Source organism: Cololabis saira, chromosome 13 (assembly GCF_033807715.1).
Source record: "Cololabis saira isolate AMF1-May2022 chromosome 13, fColSai1.1, whole genome shotgun sequence".
In the NCBI taxonomy this organism is placed as follows: domain Eukaryota; kingdom Metazoa; phylum Chordata; class Actinopteri; order Beloniformes; family Belonidae; genus Cololabis; species Cololabis saira.
This window is the reverse complement of record NC_084599.1, coordinates 29,248,088-29,265,435: the sequence shown is the minus strand read 5'-3', so window position 1 is coordinate 29,265,435 and position 17,348 is coordinate 29,248,088. Positions and strand designations below refer to the sequence as shown.

General features: G+C 38.9%; 1 protein-coding gene across 7 annotated transcripts in view; it reads left to right on the top strand.

The window, feature by feature from the left end:
* Window positions 1-17,348, top strand: part of pde4cb (phosphodiesterase 4C, cAMP-specific b) — a 111,953-nt gene that overhangs the window by 90,125 nt on the left and 4,480 nt on the right. For 5 of the 7 annotated variants that reach the window (XM_061738578.1, XM_061738579.1, XM_061738585.1 and 2 more), the window contains 11 exons: window positions 750-941; window positions 2,306-2,347; window positions 3,207-3,243; window positions 6,272-6,345; window positions 6,432-6,481; window positions 6,641-6,753; window positions 10,782-10,875; window positions 15,305-15,477; window positions 15,570-15,668; window positions 16,612-16,776; window positions 16,887-16,986. In XM_061738578.1, coding sequence (XP_061594562.1) covers window positions 750-941; window positions 2,306-2,347; window positions 3,207-3,243; window positions 6,272-6,345; window positions 6,432-6,481; window positions 6,641-6,753; window positions 10,782-10,875; window positions 15,305-15,477; window positions 15,570-15,668; window positions 16,612-16,776; window positions 16,887-16,986 — 1,139 coding nt within the window. The remainder of the gene's footprint in view (window positions 1-749; window positions 942-2,305; window positions 2,348-3,206; window positions 3,244-6,271; window positions 6,346-6,431; window positions 6,482-6,640; window positions 6,754-10,781; window positions 10,876-15,304; window positions 15,478-15,569; window positions 15,669-16,611; window positions 16,777-16,886; window positions 16,987-17,348) is intronic. The other 2 variants (XM_061738581.1, XM_061738582.1) reach the window with 1 other exon arrangement.

The following is a 17,348-nucleotide window of genomic DNA, read 5'->3' as shown; positions in this document are numbered from 1 at the left end:
AAAATGGTAAATATGTTTACAGAGCACTTTCCCCCCAATTATCATCAAAAATGTTCTTCGGGCCGAATCCTGAGAAACATCAGGTGATGGTTATGATTTTAGATTTTGAAAGCATCGGTGTGTCACAGGAGACTTGAGAAACATTGCTGTTTCCTTGAGTAACAGAAAATTTGTGGGAGATTAAAATCTTCTTGCTGCTCTTCTATTTGCTGCTCTTGTCTTCACCACTGAGGGCAGAAAACTAATTATAAAAGTGAAAAATACACTCTGTCAAGAAACTGCCAATGTGGAAGATCCCAAGGGGAGGTGCCGACATTTATCAATGATCGTAATGTTATACAGATATTACGTCTCATCAGTTTTTATTTACTAAAAATAAACTTTAGATGTGGTCTCAGCACCGCTGTCTGGACAGTTTTGTGACAGTGTATATTTTTAGCAAATGTGGTGCGCTGAAATAAGCACAGACATTTGTCTTTACAGCCATGCTTTTACTCTTGATTAAATCAAGTTACCAGGGTGACTGTTTGGTAACTCTTTTCATTGTATATAACCATATTTAGTAAAGATGTATGATTGCACTTTTCTTAGTTCCAGCTGATTCAGATTGTTCCTGCTATCTTTGACATTTGGGTATCTTTTTGGCATTAACTTCCACATTAAAGCTTGTATTAACTTTGCTTGTATTAAACACACTCACACAGATATAAGTGCCTTTATTAAACTATGATCTTCTTCTGTCTCTGCAGTTTTGATGTGGAGAATGGCTTGTCGGTGGGTCGCAGTCCCCTGGACTCTCAGACGAGCCCCAGCTCTGGTCTGGTCCTTCAGGCCAACTACCCCCACAGTCAGCGCCGCGAGTCTTTCCTCTACCGCTCCGACTCCGACTACGACCTGTCGCCCAAAACCATGTCCCGCAACTCGTCCACGGCCAGCGACCTGTGAGTATTTGAACACGCCCGTCTGTGCGGTTCCACTAAAGCAATCAGCCCGTAGCCTCCTCTCTGTTTTACACCAACACACCGGCGGTGTTGATTTAGAGGGATGTTCATGTGTTTGTGTTCAAAAATGACAAGGATGCAGCTCCAGAGAAAACAACTTAAAACCTCCTGGTGACAGCTGATTATGAAAGACGTTACACAACATAAATGTGACTTTCACACAGAGATTATAGTGTGAAGACACACTGGAGAGCCTTTCTTTATTCATCGTCTTGTTTCACCAATATTAGAACTCATTTTTTCTCTTGTAGCTCATCAACAAATTTAGCTGGAACACTTTTTTATTGAAAATTGTATTAAGTAAAAAGAAAGTTAGTGCGTACTAGGGCTGTTCGATTTTGCCCAAAAATAAAATCTCGATTTTTTTCTCTCAAAATCCGATTTTTGATTACGATTACGATTATTTTGTGAATTGACAAAAGGCAAAGAAATGATTTCAAATATGCAGTTTTTTTATTGAACATTTGCCCCATTGGGCTTTAAGTGCAAACTTTGCTCTTATTAAACCAAAAATGAATGAATAAAGTGCAAAACTCTGTAAAATAAGTCGAAAAAAAGTTTTAAAAAATATAATAAAATATAAAGTTTTATCTCTGGAAAAAAAAATCAGCAAATCAGCACTTGCAAACACACAGTAAATTATATTTCCAATTAAATAAAACAAGATATTTTCTAATTAAACTAAACTGGGTCTTTGCATGCTAAATAATAATGCAACCCATGAAGGAGGTAGAGGTGTGTAATGTCAGTCATTACATTTGCTATTCACATTTGCAAGTTTTTTGCAAGGAACACGAGCCGGTCTACGGCATCTGGCTTGAGGGATGCCCGGTGGCATGTTACAACGCCCCCTCCTACACTAAAGAGCCTCTCCGATGGGGCACTTGTTGCAGGTATTGAGAGGTATTTCCATCAATCATTAATATGTGTGCAGACAAGGTAAAAAAAAAAAAAAAAATACAAAAAAAAAAAAAAGTGAAAAATCGATTTTACGATTTTCTCGTTTTAACATCGTTCTAATTACATAATCGCGATTACGATTTAAAATCGATTAATCGAACAGCCCTAGTGCGTACAGAAACCACCAGGTTGGACGACACGAACAGAGCTGCAGCAGAGTTACGGAAAAAATGTATTGAGAAATTTCATACCATTCAGAGCTGAATCCAGAATCTATTTCAACTTTAGGACAAGTATTTGTGGCTTGTGAAAACAGCCAGTGAAACTGTAGCAGCCGTCTGTTTGTCAGTGACGCTGTGAATTGGTCCTCGACCACCAAAAGTTGTTGCTCATTTGTTTTGAAGGGAGGAGGGACTGAAGCATTGGGAAGTCAGTTGGCTGCCTCGGTGAGACAATGTGTGAAGATTGCTGTGATTTCTTTTGGTTTTTTTTTCTGTCCGTCTCTTTCGGCTGTGCCATGTTGTCATGAGTCACCTCTCCCCACCTTCCTGCTAACACTTCTCCGTATCAACACGACCTGAAGAACGCTGTCATAAAAGCTCACCTTCAGCAAGCATTTGACAGAGAGTCAGCTGATTTCATCATGGTTTAATTTCCCAATTGAAAAGCTCTCATTAGAACCATTTATGTTCTATGAGGGACTGATGACCTTTTGGAGATCTACTCATGCATGATGGCAGCTGGTGGGTGGGCAACAGCTCCCCCATAGCCCTAATTTGGATGAAGCTGGTAAAGAAGATTAATGAATGAGTAGTTTAGTTAGTGTTTATACCCTGATGTTAGAGTTTCATGCGATGTCAAAGTGTTTGCTGGATTTACCTTTTGCTGGCAGCATGCTTTTACCCTGAAGTCTGACGGTGTCTCAAGTGCATGCTGTGACACTGAAGCATCCAGAAAGCTCCACCTTGAATACTCCTCCTCCCCTGTGTACTCCAGTTATCCAGCCGTGTTAAGGAGGTTGTCTGGGATTTTGGACCCTAAAAAAAACACGGGCTGCCCTCGTCACTTCCTGGAAACAAATATATAATTCTAATATGTACCTGCCTTTTACCTGCAAGTGTCAATATGTTCTGAATTTGTGTGATATTCATGGTCTGAGCCGACTGCAGCTTCCTTCCAATGTCCTTACATATTACCCACATGTTATTTTGCGTGTGTGTTTTAGGATAGTTTTTTTCTAGATGTTGTGTATCTGTTTGTCCCCTTCCATGACTTTTTCACCAGATGTTTGTCTGGTTATTTCAGGCATGGAGAAGACATGATCGTGACTCCATTTGCACAGGTGAGTTGCATTCGCTTCTGCTTCGTTCCAGGTATTTATTATACCCTGGCCAGCCATACCTACTCACTTCATTAAAGTTCTCTAGTGAAGTGGATCGGTTGGCCCACCTATTCCCTCTGTTTCCACCGGTATAAAACATACCGAACCAATTTCAAAAAGTTGAGGGTGGGCTTTTGGCGATGACAGGAGCAACCAAGAGACACTGGATGCTCCTGGACCAGGATGGCTGCAGAAGTGCTAGTAACACCGTGGATCAACAAGTTCTTACAGGAGAACCGCAGACAGTCATTCCCCAGTGTTCCTATGCCACTGCACGCCATTTTGGTTGTCTTTTGTTAATACTAGTCTGGTTGTGGCTCTGCTTAGTTTCTCTGACCGGTTTTTGCCAATCCAGTGCTGAGCTGAGGCAGTTTCTTCTGCATCCGTTGATACCCCCCCTCAATATGACATTTGAATCCATAGGAATCAAACTAATTCTTTGTATCAAGGTGGAAATAAACCAGGATGTCTGGGCAGACAAGTTTTGTTGTCCGATTTCATCAAATCTGACCCAGTTGATCCAATACGAAGAAGCAATGATTTGGTGAACCTGCAAAGCAACCGTGCTAAAACCTTCTTTCTACACATGACAGTAGGGCTGGGCGATATGGACCAAAAGTCATATCTCGATATTTTCTAGCTAAATGGCGATACTCGATATATATCTCGATATTTTTTCTGTGCCATAATTGGGGTTTCCCCCAAAGCATTATAGCATAGCATCTCTGTTAGCTTCATTTTTTTCTGAGGCAAACCCTTAAAAAAAAAAACAGTTTTAATACAAAGCCTCGTGCCAAATGTCACACAGGTACCTTTGTTAACAGAGGTCTGCACAATATCAAAATGTATAAAACAAATGAAATAAAAATAAACTGCCTGCATATATAGAATAAAAATGCTTCTTGAAGAAAATAAAACAAATATCCCTTTCCTGCATAACAATTAAATTAAAATACACTGTGCAATTAATACAATGTAGACAGTAACAGGCAGACTTTTCCACTGAGGTTGACAGTTGTGCAAATAACAAAACATTTGTGCAAATCTCAAATAAAACATTCAAGTCAATTTGTCACAAAATAAGCTATATCAAAATAATTAAAAAAAAAAAATGTAAACATTTTTTTTTTTTTTTTTTTAAATCCATATAAACGATATTGTCTGGTACCATATCGTGTTTGAAAATATATCGATATATATTAAAATCTCGATATATCGCCCAGCCCTACATGACAGTAATCATTCTTTTAATATTTTGCTTCATGTTAATGCTTATATTGTGACATATATATTTGTAAAGCTGCGTAATGACTTTATAACACTTGATAACAATTGACCAACTCTGTATGAAGCCTATTGATTTAATAGCTTTACCAGTTCAGTCATTTTGTGGAAAATAAAATTGTAGTTGGGATGGATTTAAATCTCTTCACTAATTTTAAGAGGAAAGAATTTCCACAGTGATTTACTGTATTTTTACTTTATTTTTATTGCCACACTGAGGGGAATAGTGATGGATTTCAATAAAAATCCTAAGATCCTGTCACTATACGTGCTATTAAATAATTAAATGATAAAAGGTGCATGTACCGGTAGCTTAAAGATTTGTGCTATGAAGTGGGACTTGGTCTGTAGCAGCATGGTGCTTGTATCAGACACTTTGCATTAAACTATTTTTTTTTAAACAACTATTTCCCTTTAAACTGAAACAATGTACTTGTAACGGTGACTCTTGCTAAAGTTTATAGTCTTTGCTTTCATGTATGTCGAGAACTCTCGTAAGTATTTCCAGTACTATAGGAAATTCAGTCTCCACTATTTTTTTCGTATTTTACTTAAAGGAGCCGTCTGTAAGAAATGTCCAAAACTGGTACTGCAGACACTTTCAAAATATTGTTGAGCGGCGTGTACCCTCCCCCTCCTCCCCCCGACCAGAGGTTGCCAGGTAGGCTGCAGAATGCAGCAGGAACGTAGGCTGAAATGGCTGCCATAATTAGAGCCGAGCTGGCAACCCGGATGCCGAAACAATACTGACTTGGTGATTGGGAGATAGGTGGAGGGTGGAGCTTCAGGCCAAAACAAAAAATGACAACATAAACATCAGTTGAGGGCTGCAACTCCTCTTTTTAAACTGGAATATCCTGGCTTGAGTGCTGTTGTCAGTGACATAAGTATTTGAAATGAACATGATTTTTAAATGTCTGTTGACATATCGGGGTCATTTTATGATTCGTTTTATTATTGCTCTTACATACAGCTCCTTTAAGTTTACGTGTTTTGCTGTGACTTCAACGTAAAAAAGAATAAATAACAGTTAGATAAACTCTTTTGGTGTGCAAAGAGGAGATATTAAGTGCTAGTATTGTTAGTTTCTGTCATCATATTTTGCAGTCATAATTACCTACAGTAAAAAGTATTCAAATCCATATAATAAAATTTAGTACATTCATTAATTTAGTACATAGGCTGAGCATCAGACAAAATATAACAGATTTCTTCAAGATAGATACACATAGCCATGTCATTTATTTAACCACCTTTTGAAACAAAGCGGTGAGGGTGACCTCCACTCCCACAAGATGGCCGTTTTGCCACAACCAGTCCAGACAAAAGTGCCTTTTGTAAAGCTTTGGGAAGTGTCAGAGTGTGTTCAGAAAAAAAGGTGTGTATTTTAAAAATGATTTAAAATGATCAGTGTTCAGATCTGATACAGAGACATAGACTGGTCCGCGGCCTCGCCTCTGCTTTCCAGCTGGGTCTGGGAACTGGCAAGAGCAGCTGATTGGTTGATCTCACAGCTCTGACAGGAACGTGAAAGTTTAAAAGCTCAGATGAATAAGGTGGTGCCGAACTGTTCAGACTGTTAAAAACAAACAATAAGCTCTTAAACTGGATCCTGCACTGGACAGGAAACCAGTGAGGGGCAGCCAGCACAGGGGTGATGTGCTCACGCTGTGTTTATACACCTTTTCTCTTAATCCCTCTCCAGGTTCTCGCCAGCCTGCGAACAGTAAGAACCAACTTTGCCGCTCTGACCCATCTCCAAGACCGCGTGGGAAACAAGTAAGACAATAAGAGCAGACTGGATGACTAATGACGATGGCTGTCTTTGTTTAATTCACAATTATACCATCTGTGATCTGATTCAGACGGCCGTCGGCCAGCAGCCAGTCACCCATGTGTAAGCCATGTGTTGGAGGTCAGTGTTAATATCTCTTTATGTTTGGTTAACAACATATTTGCATACTTTCATGTTGTCGGTTTATTAAAACAGTGAGGGTGGTGTGGTTTCCAGTAGTTTTCGTGCCTGTAGTCGTCCCGTTTGTGACCTGCAGCGTGTGTTGCGGTGTTCTTTCAGAGGAGCCCTATCAGAAGATGGCGGTGGAGACGCTGGAAGAGCTGGACTGGTGCTTAGACCAGCTGGAGACGCTCCAGACCAGACACTCGGTCAGCGAGATGGCGTCCAATAAGGTGAACAAACGCTCCACTCAGCTTCATGTATGTGAAATCAGGGAGACACTGACCCTGTAAGTTCATAAAAAAGATCTAATCAGTCAAACTAGGGCTGGGCGATATGGACCAAAAGTCATATCTCGATATTTTCTAGCTGAATGCCGATACTCGATATATATCGATATTTTTTCTGCGCCGTAATTGGGGTTTCCCTCAAAGCATTATAGCATAGCATCTCTGTTAGCTTCATTTTTTCTGAGGCAAACCCTTAAAAATACAGTCAGTTTTAATACAAAGCCTCGTGCCAAATGTCACACAGGTACCTTTATTAACAGAGGTCTGCACAATATTAAAATGTATAAAACAAATGAAATAAAAATAAACTGCCTGCATATATAGAATAAAAATGCTTCTTGAATAAAATAAAACAAATATCCCTTTCCTGCATAACAATTAAATTAAAATACACTGTAATTAATACAATGTAGACAGTAACAGGCAGACTTTTCCACTGAGGTTGACAGTGCAAATAACAAAACATTTGTGCAAATCTCAAATAAAATATTCAAGTCATTTGTCACAAAATAAGCTATATCAAAATCATTTAAAAAAAAAGAAGAAAAAAAAAATATTTTTTTTTTCTCGATATAAACGATATTGTCTCGTACCATATCGCGTTTGAAAATATATCGATATATATTAAAATCTCGATATATCGCCCAGCCCTAAGTCAAACTCATCCTGCTTTTTTCATGGAAAAAAATAATTATAAACAATCAGTCCTGAATTAAAAGAAGTACTTTTAGAAATAACAAGATAATAAGATATAACATTCACTTCAAGTGAGGAAAAATAAGTGATTTTAGTGATATGAAGAAATGCACACGGGCACATGAGCGACACCTCCCTCCTCTGAAAGAGTCATTAGCATCACTCCTTCTGATCTGTGTGCTCCACCGTCCCGCAGCCAGCCAATCAGATCCCTCTCATCCACCCATACCCTGAAGCTACAAAAGGGCAATTGGTTAAAGAGCTGGTGGGGATGGGAGCAGGGGGAGGGGGTCTCTCAGTCCCTCCCTCCATCCCTCTTTATGTCTCTCATTGGCAGCATGTGAGAGCGGCTGGATAGGAGACTGCAGTTACACCTTTTCTCTCTTGATGTTAGCGCACGTCTCCAGCCCCACCCTCCCCCGCCTCTATCCGCTTCTTCCCCCTCTCATCTCCAGAACAACACCTGACTGTGGGAACTTTTCTTTTCCACGCGGACTTCTGTTCAGGTTCAGACAGTCCCTGCTGCACACGGACCACGGCTTAGGGGGCAAACTGCAACAAACTAATAGGCAGGGAAACTTGTATTTTAGCTGCCGCTGGGACCAACATGTGTGAGCTGACATGCTGCTGTTGGAATTTTGGTTGTGTCTGTGCTGGCTACTCAGACAGGTGAGTAACAGGAAGTGGTGCTGGCTTCCCATATTTCTTGATGCAGGGTTTTTGCAGGGAGGGGATTGCTGAGTGAGGCAGCCTGCCGGATCTCTGGACCGGACCCACACACAGGCTGAATGTGTGTGTGTGTGTGTATTACTGACGAGGCATGCATGTTACAGAGACAATGCAATATAAAAACAAAATAATCAAAGCAGTGCTCTGTTGATAGAAGCACGCTGCATGTAAGTAAGTGTGGTTGTGAAAGAAAATACTGCATTACCGGGGGAAAAGCTGCAGGGGAAATGATCCACATGATAAGGCATGTGTTGGCTGTAGCTGCAGGACGATGTACGTGTTTGGGTGCACTCTCATGTGTGTCACATAGTAGTCGTGCAACAACGGCTGCATTACCCCCTCACCCACATTCAGTCTCTCTCAGTCTCCACATGCTCAAGCTGTTACATAATCCATGTGGAAACCACCACTGTGAGAGAAACACGGAGCACTTTAGTGCTCCAAAACTTTTTCACACGAGTTACATGAACTGCTTCTTCCTCTGTCGTTACACGCTAGACAGCTTTTAATCTTGTGAAAGTAAAAGAAAGTTGTTTTAGTGATGGATTGTCAGATGCTCAGACAGAATTAAATATGAGCATCGATTTCCAAGCACTCCATTGTCAGAGGTTTGCATGAGCTCATTTCACTTTACAAGACAAGACGTCCGTTGTTATGAATCTTAAAATGACCTCAGGGCTGAGTTTGAGCGTGTGGTTGTCTATATGTGACGCTGCGATGGACAGGCGAGCTGTCCGGTGCCCTCAGCTGGGACGGCAAGATACGGCTATAGATGTGTGTGTGGTTACCATGGTTTACATCTGTGTCTGCACTTCCATCCACTCTGTGTACTTTTAATTTTGAATTATCTGAAGTTGTATACAGCGTTGCACCTGTCTCAATGTTTCTTTTTAGTATTCTGTTAAAAATAAAAGAGAAAGATATCAAATATTCCTTAAAAGCTAACATTGATTCAGTTTAAGGTTGTACACAGAATTCACATGTCCAAAGTCAAGCTTCATAGACTGTTTGATACAGGTGATAAATGTGACAGATGCTCTTTATCACCTGCTAACCATACACATATGTTCTTTTCCTGCCCAAAGCTATGTTCATTTTGGTCATCTTTCTATAATACTCTCTCAAAAGCCCTTAATAAACCGGTGGATTCTAGCCCTTTAATTTCTATTTTTGGTGTACCTGAAGATTTTAATAGTTTTACTAAGAAGGAGATCAATATAATTGCTTTTTCCTCTCTTGTAGCTCGAAGACGTATTCTACTTCAATGGAAGGACCAAAAACCTCCATCTCCCAATTCTTGGTTGAAAGACCTGATGTCATTTTTATATTTAGAGAAAATTAAATACGGTATTAGGGGTTGCTCTGATAAGTTCTCTTATATTTGGGAACCTATTCTTTCTTTTGTTAATTCTTTGGCATCCTTGGAAGATTAATTTAATCTGATTTAACTTAATTACAGAGAAGTATGATATTGCTAACCATGTCTCTTTTTTTTTTTTTAGGGTTCCTCTTACGTCAGTTTATTTAAATTTTTATTTATTTATCTTATTTTGTTTTTTTAATTTATTTTTATTTTTTAATTTTTTTTGTTGCTGCTGTTTTGCGTGTCCTGTATTTTAGTTTATTACTTTATTTTTCCTATTATTATTGTCTTCAGTCAGAGTCTGATTGGTAATCGGTACTTACTTTGGGACCTGTTTATAATTACGTATTTTGCAGTGTGTGTGTTTTGGGGTGTTTGTTATGTTAAGTCTTGTGTCCTTATTTATTTATTTTTTTTAATTCTATTTAGTTATTTAGTTATTTATTTATTTTTTTGAGTGTGTATGGTAAAATATAAAACGGGGTATTCTGTCGAACCCTTTAAAAGAAATGTTTACTGTGTAATATAATTTACATGGATTACCCAATAAAGAAACATGTTAAAAAAAAATATTCCTTAAAAGAGAATAAATGATTAAATACAAGTAATAATGAATAATTGTATCCTCTGAGAAATGAACGTAACATGATTTCATGTACAGGACTGTCTCGGAAAATTTGAATATTGTGAAGTTCTTTATTTTCTGTAATGCAATAAAAAAAAAAAGTCATACATTCTGGATTCATTGCAAATCAACTGAAATATTTCAAGCCTTTTATTATTTTAATATTGCTGTTTATGGTTTACAGTTTAAGATTAAGATTCCCAGAATATTCTAATTTTTTGAGATAGGATATTTGAGTTTTCTTAAGCTGTAAGCCATGATCAGCGATATTAGAATAATAAAAGGCTTGCAATATTTCAGATGATTTTTAATGAATCCAGAATGTGTGACATTTTTGCTTTACAGAAAATAAAGGACTTTATCACAATATTCTAATTTTCTGAGACAGTCCTGTAATGTTTTCTTGTCTTTCTGTTGCATTATCTGAAATTACACGAGTAACTCGTGAGGTTTTTGAACATGTAACTAGTGTTCGTTGTGTATTTGTGTGAGAGTCCAGACTGGGCACTCAAACTAACTACATTTGATGTGTTTTTGTTGTTTTTTCTGTCGACGCAGTTTAAGAGAATGCTGAATCGTGAACTGACGCAGCTATCGGAAACGAGCCGCTCAGGGAATCAAGTGTCAGAGTTTATCGCCAACACCTTCCTCGGTGAGTTAAACACCTGGGCCAAAGGTTAAAAAAAGACATTGACTACTCAAACAAACGTGTTGAAAAAGGCATGTTTAACTCAACCTCATAATGTGTAATAACCTCTGAGCGAGTGTCATGTTTTGTTTTCACCTTTTTTTTTTGTTAACCCCGTGACATGTCTGGGAATCATCTCAGCTGGTGCACATGGTACAGGGGTTCATTTGCATCAGTTTATTCAAGTTTGATTGAATAACGCTTCATTAATTCCCAACGGGAAATCCCTGTAGTCTGTATCTGTCTGCGTTGCAGCAGATTTAAAGAAGCCTCTTACTAATGTCCCTCTGTTGTTGAATCGATGGATTGAGAGGAGGATGATCACTGTTGTACGTCATCTTTTTTAATTTTACGCAGCCTCCTTGCTTGCACAGTCTCCTCAACAGATGGCTGCAAATGAAAATGCACTCTCCACCACAGACTTATAGAAGCTATGTAACATTCTTTCTGCAAAAACTTTAGGATTTCAGTTTTTCCGGAAGTACAGTCTGATTTGTCTCCTCTTGTAGACAACATCAGTGTCTCCAGGCAACACTGGAGCAACCCCAGTATCACCTGGGGTTGTGGATTGATACGTTGTGGGTGTATGGTACTGTACATCTCACGCATTCGGACTGAAATACAGTTTTACTTGAGCTGATCCGGCAGCATTTTGTTAGAAATGTATAAAAGCCTTTTTTATAACTTTTAGTTGGAACGAAGTCAGATAGGGATGAGTTTTAAGTGGGCAACCAAAGGTAAGATAAAAGAGCAATTGTAAATGAAATCCAAGAAAGCAAAGATATGAGTGAAGGAGGGGAAATGCACAAAATTTAGGCTCTTGTGAAGGGAAGGGAAATTTCGAAGTGAGACTTTGCAGAGGAACATGGAAAGGGGTAGGGAAAACGAATGTTAAAAAAAGGTGTACTAATGTTTAAAGGAAAATCATATGAAGAGATTTAAATAAGAAATGAGAAAATGAAAAAAAAAACACTTGTCCCTCTAAGGGAGACCATCAGCTAGGACAGATGGAGAAGGTGAGGATTTGTCCTTCTCTGGAACAGAAGGAGGCGCAGCAACAGACAGCATTCCCGGACATATTGCGCGGCGTTGTCGTAGCAACGGGGTACAATATTATTCAGCGGCGTGTTGCATCAATAGGAGGCTCAGTCTTCAGCAGCCCCTCTGGCAGGATGGTCCAGTCGTACGAAGATGGAGCTGTCATTAGGATGCCGTTTTGAGATGACTGCCTCCAGCTCGCCTGTGTTTGGAAATGAGCTCCATGGTTGTGAGTGTGAGGAAGAGGAGGCACTGTGAGAGAGGTGAGAGGGGCCAGACAGCGTCTCGTGTGAAGCTGCCGGCCGGGTCGTTGTGCATCTTTCTGGTGACGTGTGCCCGTACGGAGGCTGAGATCTGGATGTGTTTCAGGCAGTTGGCAGTTGCTGATAGTTGGCTGATAAAAGATCACTGATATGTGAACGTGAGGTGGAACGATCCGTCTCAGATGTAAATTTTCTTAGATTGTACAAAAATACAGGAGTGGTTGTAAGGCAGCTGTGTGCGCTGGGACAGCACCTTTGTGTCACCACATCATGCCGAGTCCATGTCTGTTCTGTGTGTTTGTCATTGAGCTTAAACTAGCACTGATCTCCAGAGAAACTGATGGCTGTGACCCATCATCCTTGGCTTTCTGCTGCCGGTATTCAGCAATATAATCTTTCTATTTCAGAAAGTCCATTAGCTTGAAGTTAAATTCCTTCAAATGTGGAAAAATACAGACTTAAAATACATGGAAAACTTAATTTCATTGATCTTTTTGTTTTAGCTGGGGGTTTACAAGGTCATTATTCTTAATGTGCTACGTTAAATCCGTGACCGAGACACAGAAATCTAACCTGATATTTTATATTCGTGTGAATCAGTTGCTGGGGTCAAAATCTGTATGTGACGAGTGCTGTTTAGCCAAGCGTCATAAACATAAAAACCAATCATTGCCACACACACAATTGGTGATAAAAAGCAGTATTGCAATGCAACATTTAGAAATGATTCATTATGACACTTCAGTATCAGTCTAATCTGCACCTCTACATTCACACTATTCCCCTCCTCCGACCCAACACACACCTGTGTCCTGCACAGGTGAGAATCTACAATAAGTCACATTAATCAACTGAGACATAAATATTCAGTGAATCTGCAGCTTTTCTTAATTAAGGTTCCTCCAGATCTAAAAAGTAGATACACTCATATCTGGTCTGCAGGGGTTTAAATTACCTTCATTCCTGTATATAAAACCCACATTTCAAAAACCGTGGCATTTCTAAATCTGTGAAATTGATGCTTTTCTTTTATTTAATTGTGTTGATTTTGAGGCCTGGTCAAAGCAAACATTATGATCTGATCACGCTGAGTTCAGAGATAATTTGCAGAATTTATTTTAGAAATCAGTCAGTGATTGACGTTGCCTTAATGCTTATAATCATGAGTTCCTGCCAGATACGTACCAGATACGTGCTAATTAAGATCCATTTGCAACAATTACAATAACTAAATATTTATTGGATAATATATTGCAAATATATTATAAACATCATTTGTGCCACTTGTGGGTCACGAAAACATAACTGGACTTCGAAAAAACAACAAACCTCTATTCTGCTCCTGCGACTTTTTAAAAAATGTTGTCTCTGTTTCTGCTTTCTTGTTTCTTCTTCACCTTTTTATCATTTTGTTTTTATTTTATTCCTCTTTTTTGACCTTCTTGTGTCTCTTATATCTGCTTGTCATTCTTTTTTCTCCCTCTCTTTTTTTGGTTTGAGTGAATTTTTCCCTTCCTTCATTCTCTTTGTCCTCTTTTTTCTTTTACAACTTCAGCTCTTCATTTTTTCTCAAGTCTTATTTTGTTTTCAGTTCTTTCTCTTTATATTTTATATATTTTTATTTTATACTCTTTATGCTGTTGTGTATTGTGTGTGTGTTGTGTTTTGTGTAACTTTGTAACTATATGAGGTATAGAAGCAGTCATGGCTTTTATACTTGGAAGTTTAACTTGTCTCCTGGCTGTTTATCTAAAACTTGACGTGACCATTTATCAAACCGAAAATTTCAAATAGTTAATTAATGAACCAGAGATTTTATCGTTTTTTTTCTTTTGTTGTTATCTGGAGCATCATCTTAATAAATGTCCGTCAAAATTTAAACACACCCCAAATCCTTGACGCATTTATGCTGAAACAGAGAAAACATTACAACACAGAAAATAAAATACCCCATAGCTAAAACCATAATTCCTTTTGAGGTGGAATAATGAAAGTAAGTTCAAGTTCAAGTTGACTTTATTAGTATCCGTAGGTAGATTTGTTTTGCAGTAGATGGGAGAAGGCATCTCACACACAATCTTTACAGACATGAATTGACACAGGACAAATACCGGTACAGAGAGCAGGTTTAAGACAGACATGGCAGGTTCTCACAATGCTCACTGAACAGAATAAAAGTAAATATTGCCCCCAAGGCAAAGAACAATAAATAGAAGTAGAACCAAGGTCAGGGTTTCTAATAAATACACATAAATAAGTTAATAGCCGGATAGACCTCAGCAATAAATAAAATGCGTTAGGATTTGTTTAAAAGAGAGACAGCAGCAGGGACAAAGCTGTTCCTGTAGCGCGTGGTCCTCGTTCTCGGGACTATGAATCTGCATCCTAATAGCAGTAGCTGGAACTCACTCGCTAAGGGATGGGAGGCCTCGTTTGAAATGGAGCTGGCGAGCCACTGCAACTGCTTCACGTACAGTAAAGCTTCATAACCTTAAAAAATGTTGTTTTTTTACCAATACGATCAAATAGAAACTGTAGAGTCGTAATGTTGAGACCTGATTCAAGTATTTTTATTTGTAAAATTGGATGCTGGTGTTTTAAGCCTTTGTTGTCGGTTTGCAACATGATAAAACCATGAATGCAATGACTCACTTTCTATCCATGGAGCTTTAGGCCTCTAGGTTGGTCAGAGCAGCAGAGCATCTCTCTGAGACCGAGTGTATAGTCCAGCTGGCATGGCTCACACGTTAACACATATTTATCAGATATACTGTATATATCTGGTTTTGGCAGATCCAACAAATGGATTTAATACAAACATATTTGAGCTGAGTTTGACTGTATTTACTTAGACTGCACAGAACATGTTCTTGTGTAAAAGTTTCTTCTGTTGACTTTTGTTGTGAGTTGATCAAACAAATAAACTGAACTGAAGTGAATCCTTCCCTCAGTTGACTTTTTTGCCAGCGGTCTCTTCCTGGTAAAAGGGAGTTCCTGCTATCTACTTTAGTTGTGGCTGTAAAGATAAACTAAACCGAATCCTATTTATCAGTCTGGCCGTAACTTTTTGTATCTTTGTATTCATGTTGCAGAGAAGCAACATGATCTGGAGATCCTGTCTCCACCTGCTAAAGAGAAGGAGAAGAAGAGGAGGCCCATGTCACAGATCAGTGGTGTGAAAAAGGTCACGCAAAGCCCGAACTTAGCACCCGCCTGCATCTCTCGCTTCGGAGTCAGCACGCCACACGAGAGCCTTCTGGCCAAAGTAGGATCACAAACACAGACGCGCCAACACTGAAACACACATGAATTTACTGCGCCATTTACCCACTTTTTCCATTCTCTTTTTTGAACCAGGAAATCGAAGACATCGATCGTTGGGGAATGGATATTTTCAAAATAGCTGAATTTTCAGGAAACCGCCCTTTAACGGTGCTCATGTACACCATCTTTCAGGTAGGAGGATCCCTCTGCTAGAATCGTAAGAATTCACAAAACTAGGGCTGGGTATCGATTCAAATTTCAAGAATCGATTCGATTCCGATTATTAATATTCAGAATCGATTATCATGATTCGATTCGATCCGATTTGATATTGATTTGGCTTAGTGTTATTTAAAATGTTTTTTGAGCTGTTGCCTGAATCATATGACTGTAAAATAACTAGTGAAATAATAATTTCACAATAATTATTGTGAAATAACTAAGAAATAAATAACTCAAACAGGCCTTTCAATATCCATTTAAAGTGCAAAAAAGAAAGAAATGGCAACAGTTCATGCAGTAAACAAATAATTTTAGCTTATCTAATTTATTATGTCACCACGCACACATATTGCCATGAAGCACCTGGCATTTTTCAGAAGTGTCATGACAAACTGTGTGTCCGACTACTGGGATTAAAGTTCACCTGGCGAAAATGATGGGAAGAAAAAAAAAATCGATCTTTAGACATAAGAATCGATTTTTAGGAATTAGTATGAGAATCGATTTAGAATTCGAAAAATCCATTTTTTTCAACACAGGCCTACACAAAACAGGAGAAAAACCAATAAAGCCGGGATGCAATTGCGTCAAGCCTTCAAAAACAAAAACAAAAAAGGAAATCCATTTAAATCAGTTTAAGGCTCTGACTGTGAGAAAATAAAAGTATGATTTCAGATGTAGGAATCACCGAATGCTACATTTAGCTTAGCATCAGTAGGTAATTAGTTAGGATTTTAGAAATATCTGGATCATTCAGTGAAGAAAGTAGTGTCAAAATGAGTCTTCCTCCATTGTCTGTGTTGTGATGCACCAAGTTTGGGCACAAAGTAAACCGTATCAAACAGCTGAACTTTCACATGAGTTTTTCTACCAGTGGGTTATGTTTTTTCTTCTTATTCCTCCTCACTGACAGGAGCGAGATCTTATGAAAACCTTCAAGGTGCCGGCTGACACCTTCATCACCTTCATGATGACCTTAGAGGATCACTACCATGCAGATGTAGCTTATCACAACAACATCCATGCCGCTGACGTGGTGCAGTCCACCCACGTCCTGCTCTCCACGCCGGCCTTAGAGGTGAGCTGAGCCTGGCAGATTCAAATAAAGCTGGGATTCTGCTCTCCAATCGTTTCCCTAGCGTTGACTTTGTTCTGAAAGAGCGTGTTTTTCTCTTCCGTTTATCCCAGGCGGTGTTCACAGATCTGGAGATCATGGCTGCTCTGTTTGCCAGTGCCATCCATGATGTCGACCATCCCGGAGTCAGCAACCAGTTCCTCATAAACACCAGTAGGTTCCTCTTTGTTTCTGAACTCAACAGCAACAGCAGACTTGTCAGTAGATGTCAGTAATCATCAGATAATGGGTCCTTCTAGACCAGGGGTCGGCAACCCGTGGCTCTAGAGCCGCATGCGACTCTTTAGCGCCGGCCTAGTGGCTCTCTTGGGCTTTTTCAAAAATGTTCTTTTTGTTTCCTTTTTTCTTCTTTTTTTTCTTTTTTCCTTTTTTTTCTTTTTTCTTTTTTTTCCTTTTTTTCTTTTTTTCTTCTTGTTTTCTTTTTTCCTTTTTTTCTTCTTTTTTCTTTTTTTTCTTCTTTTTTCCTTTCCTTTTTAATCTCAACATTTCGACTTTTTTTCTTCTTTTTTCTTTTT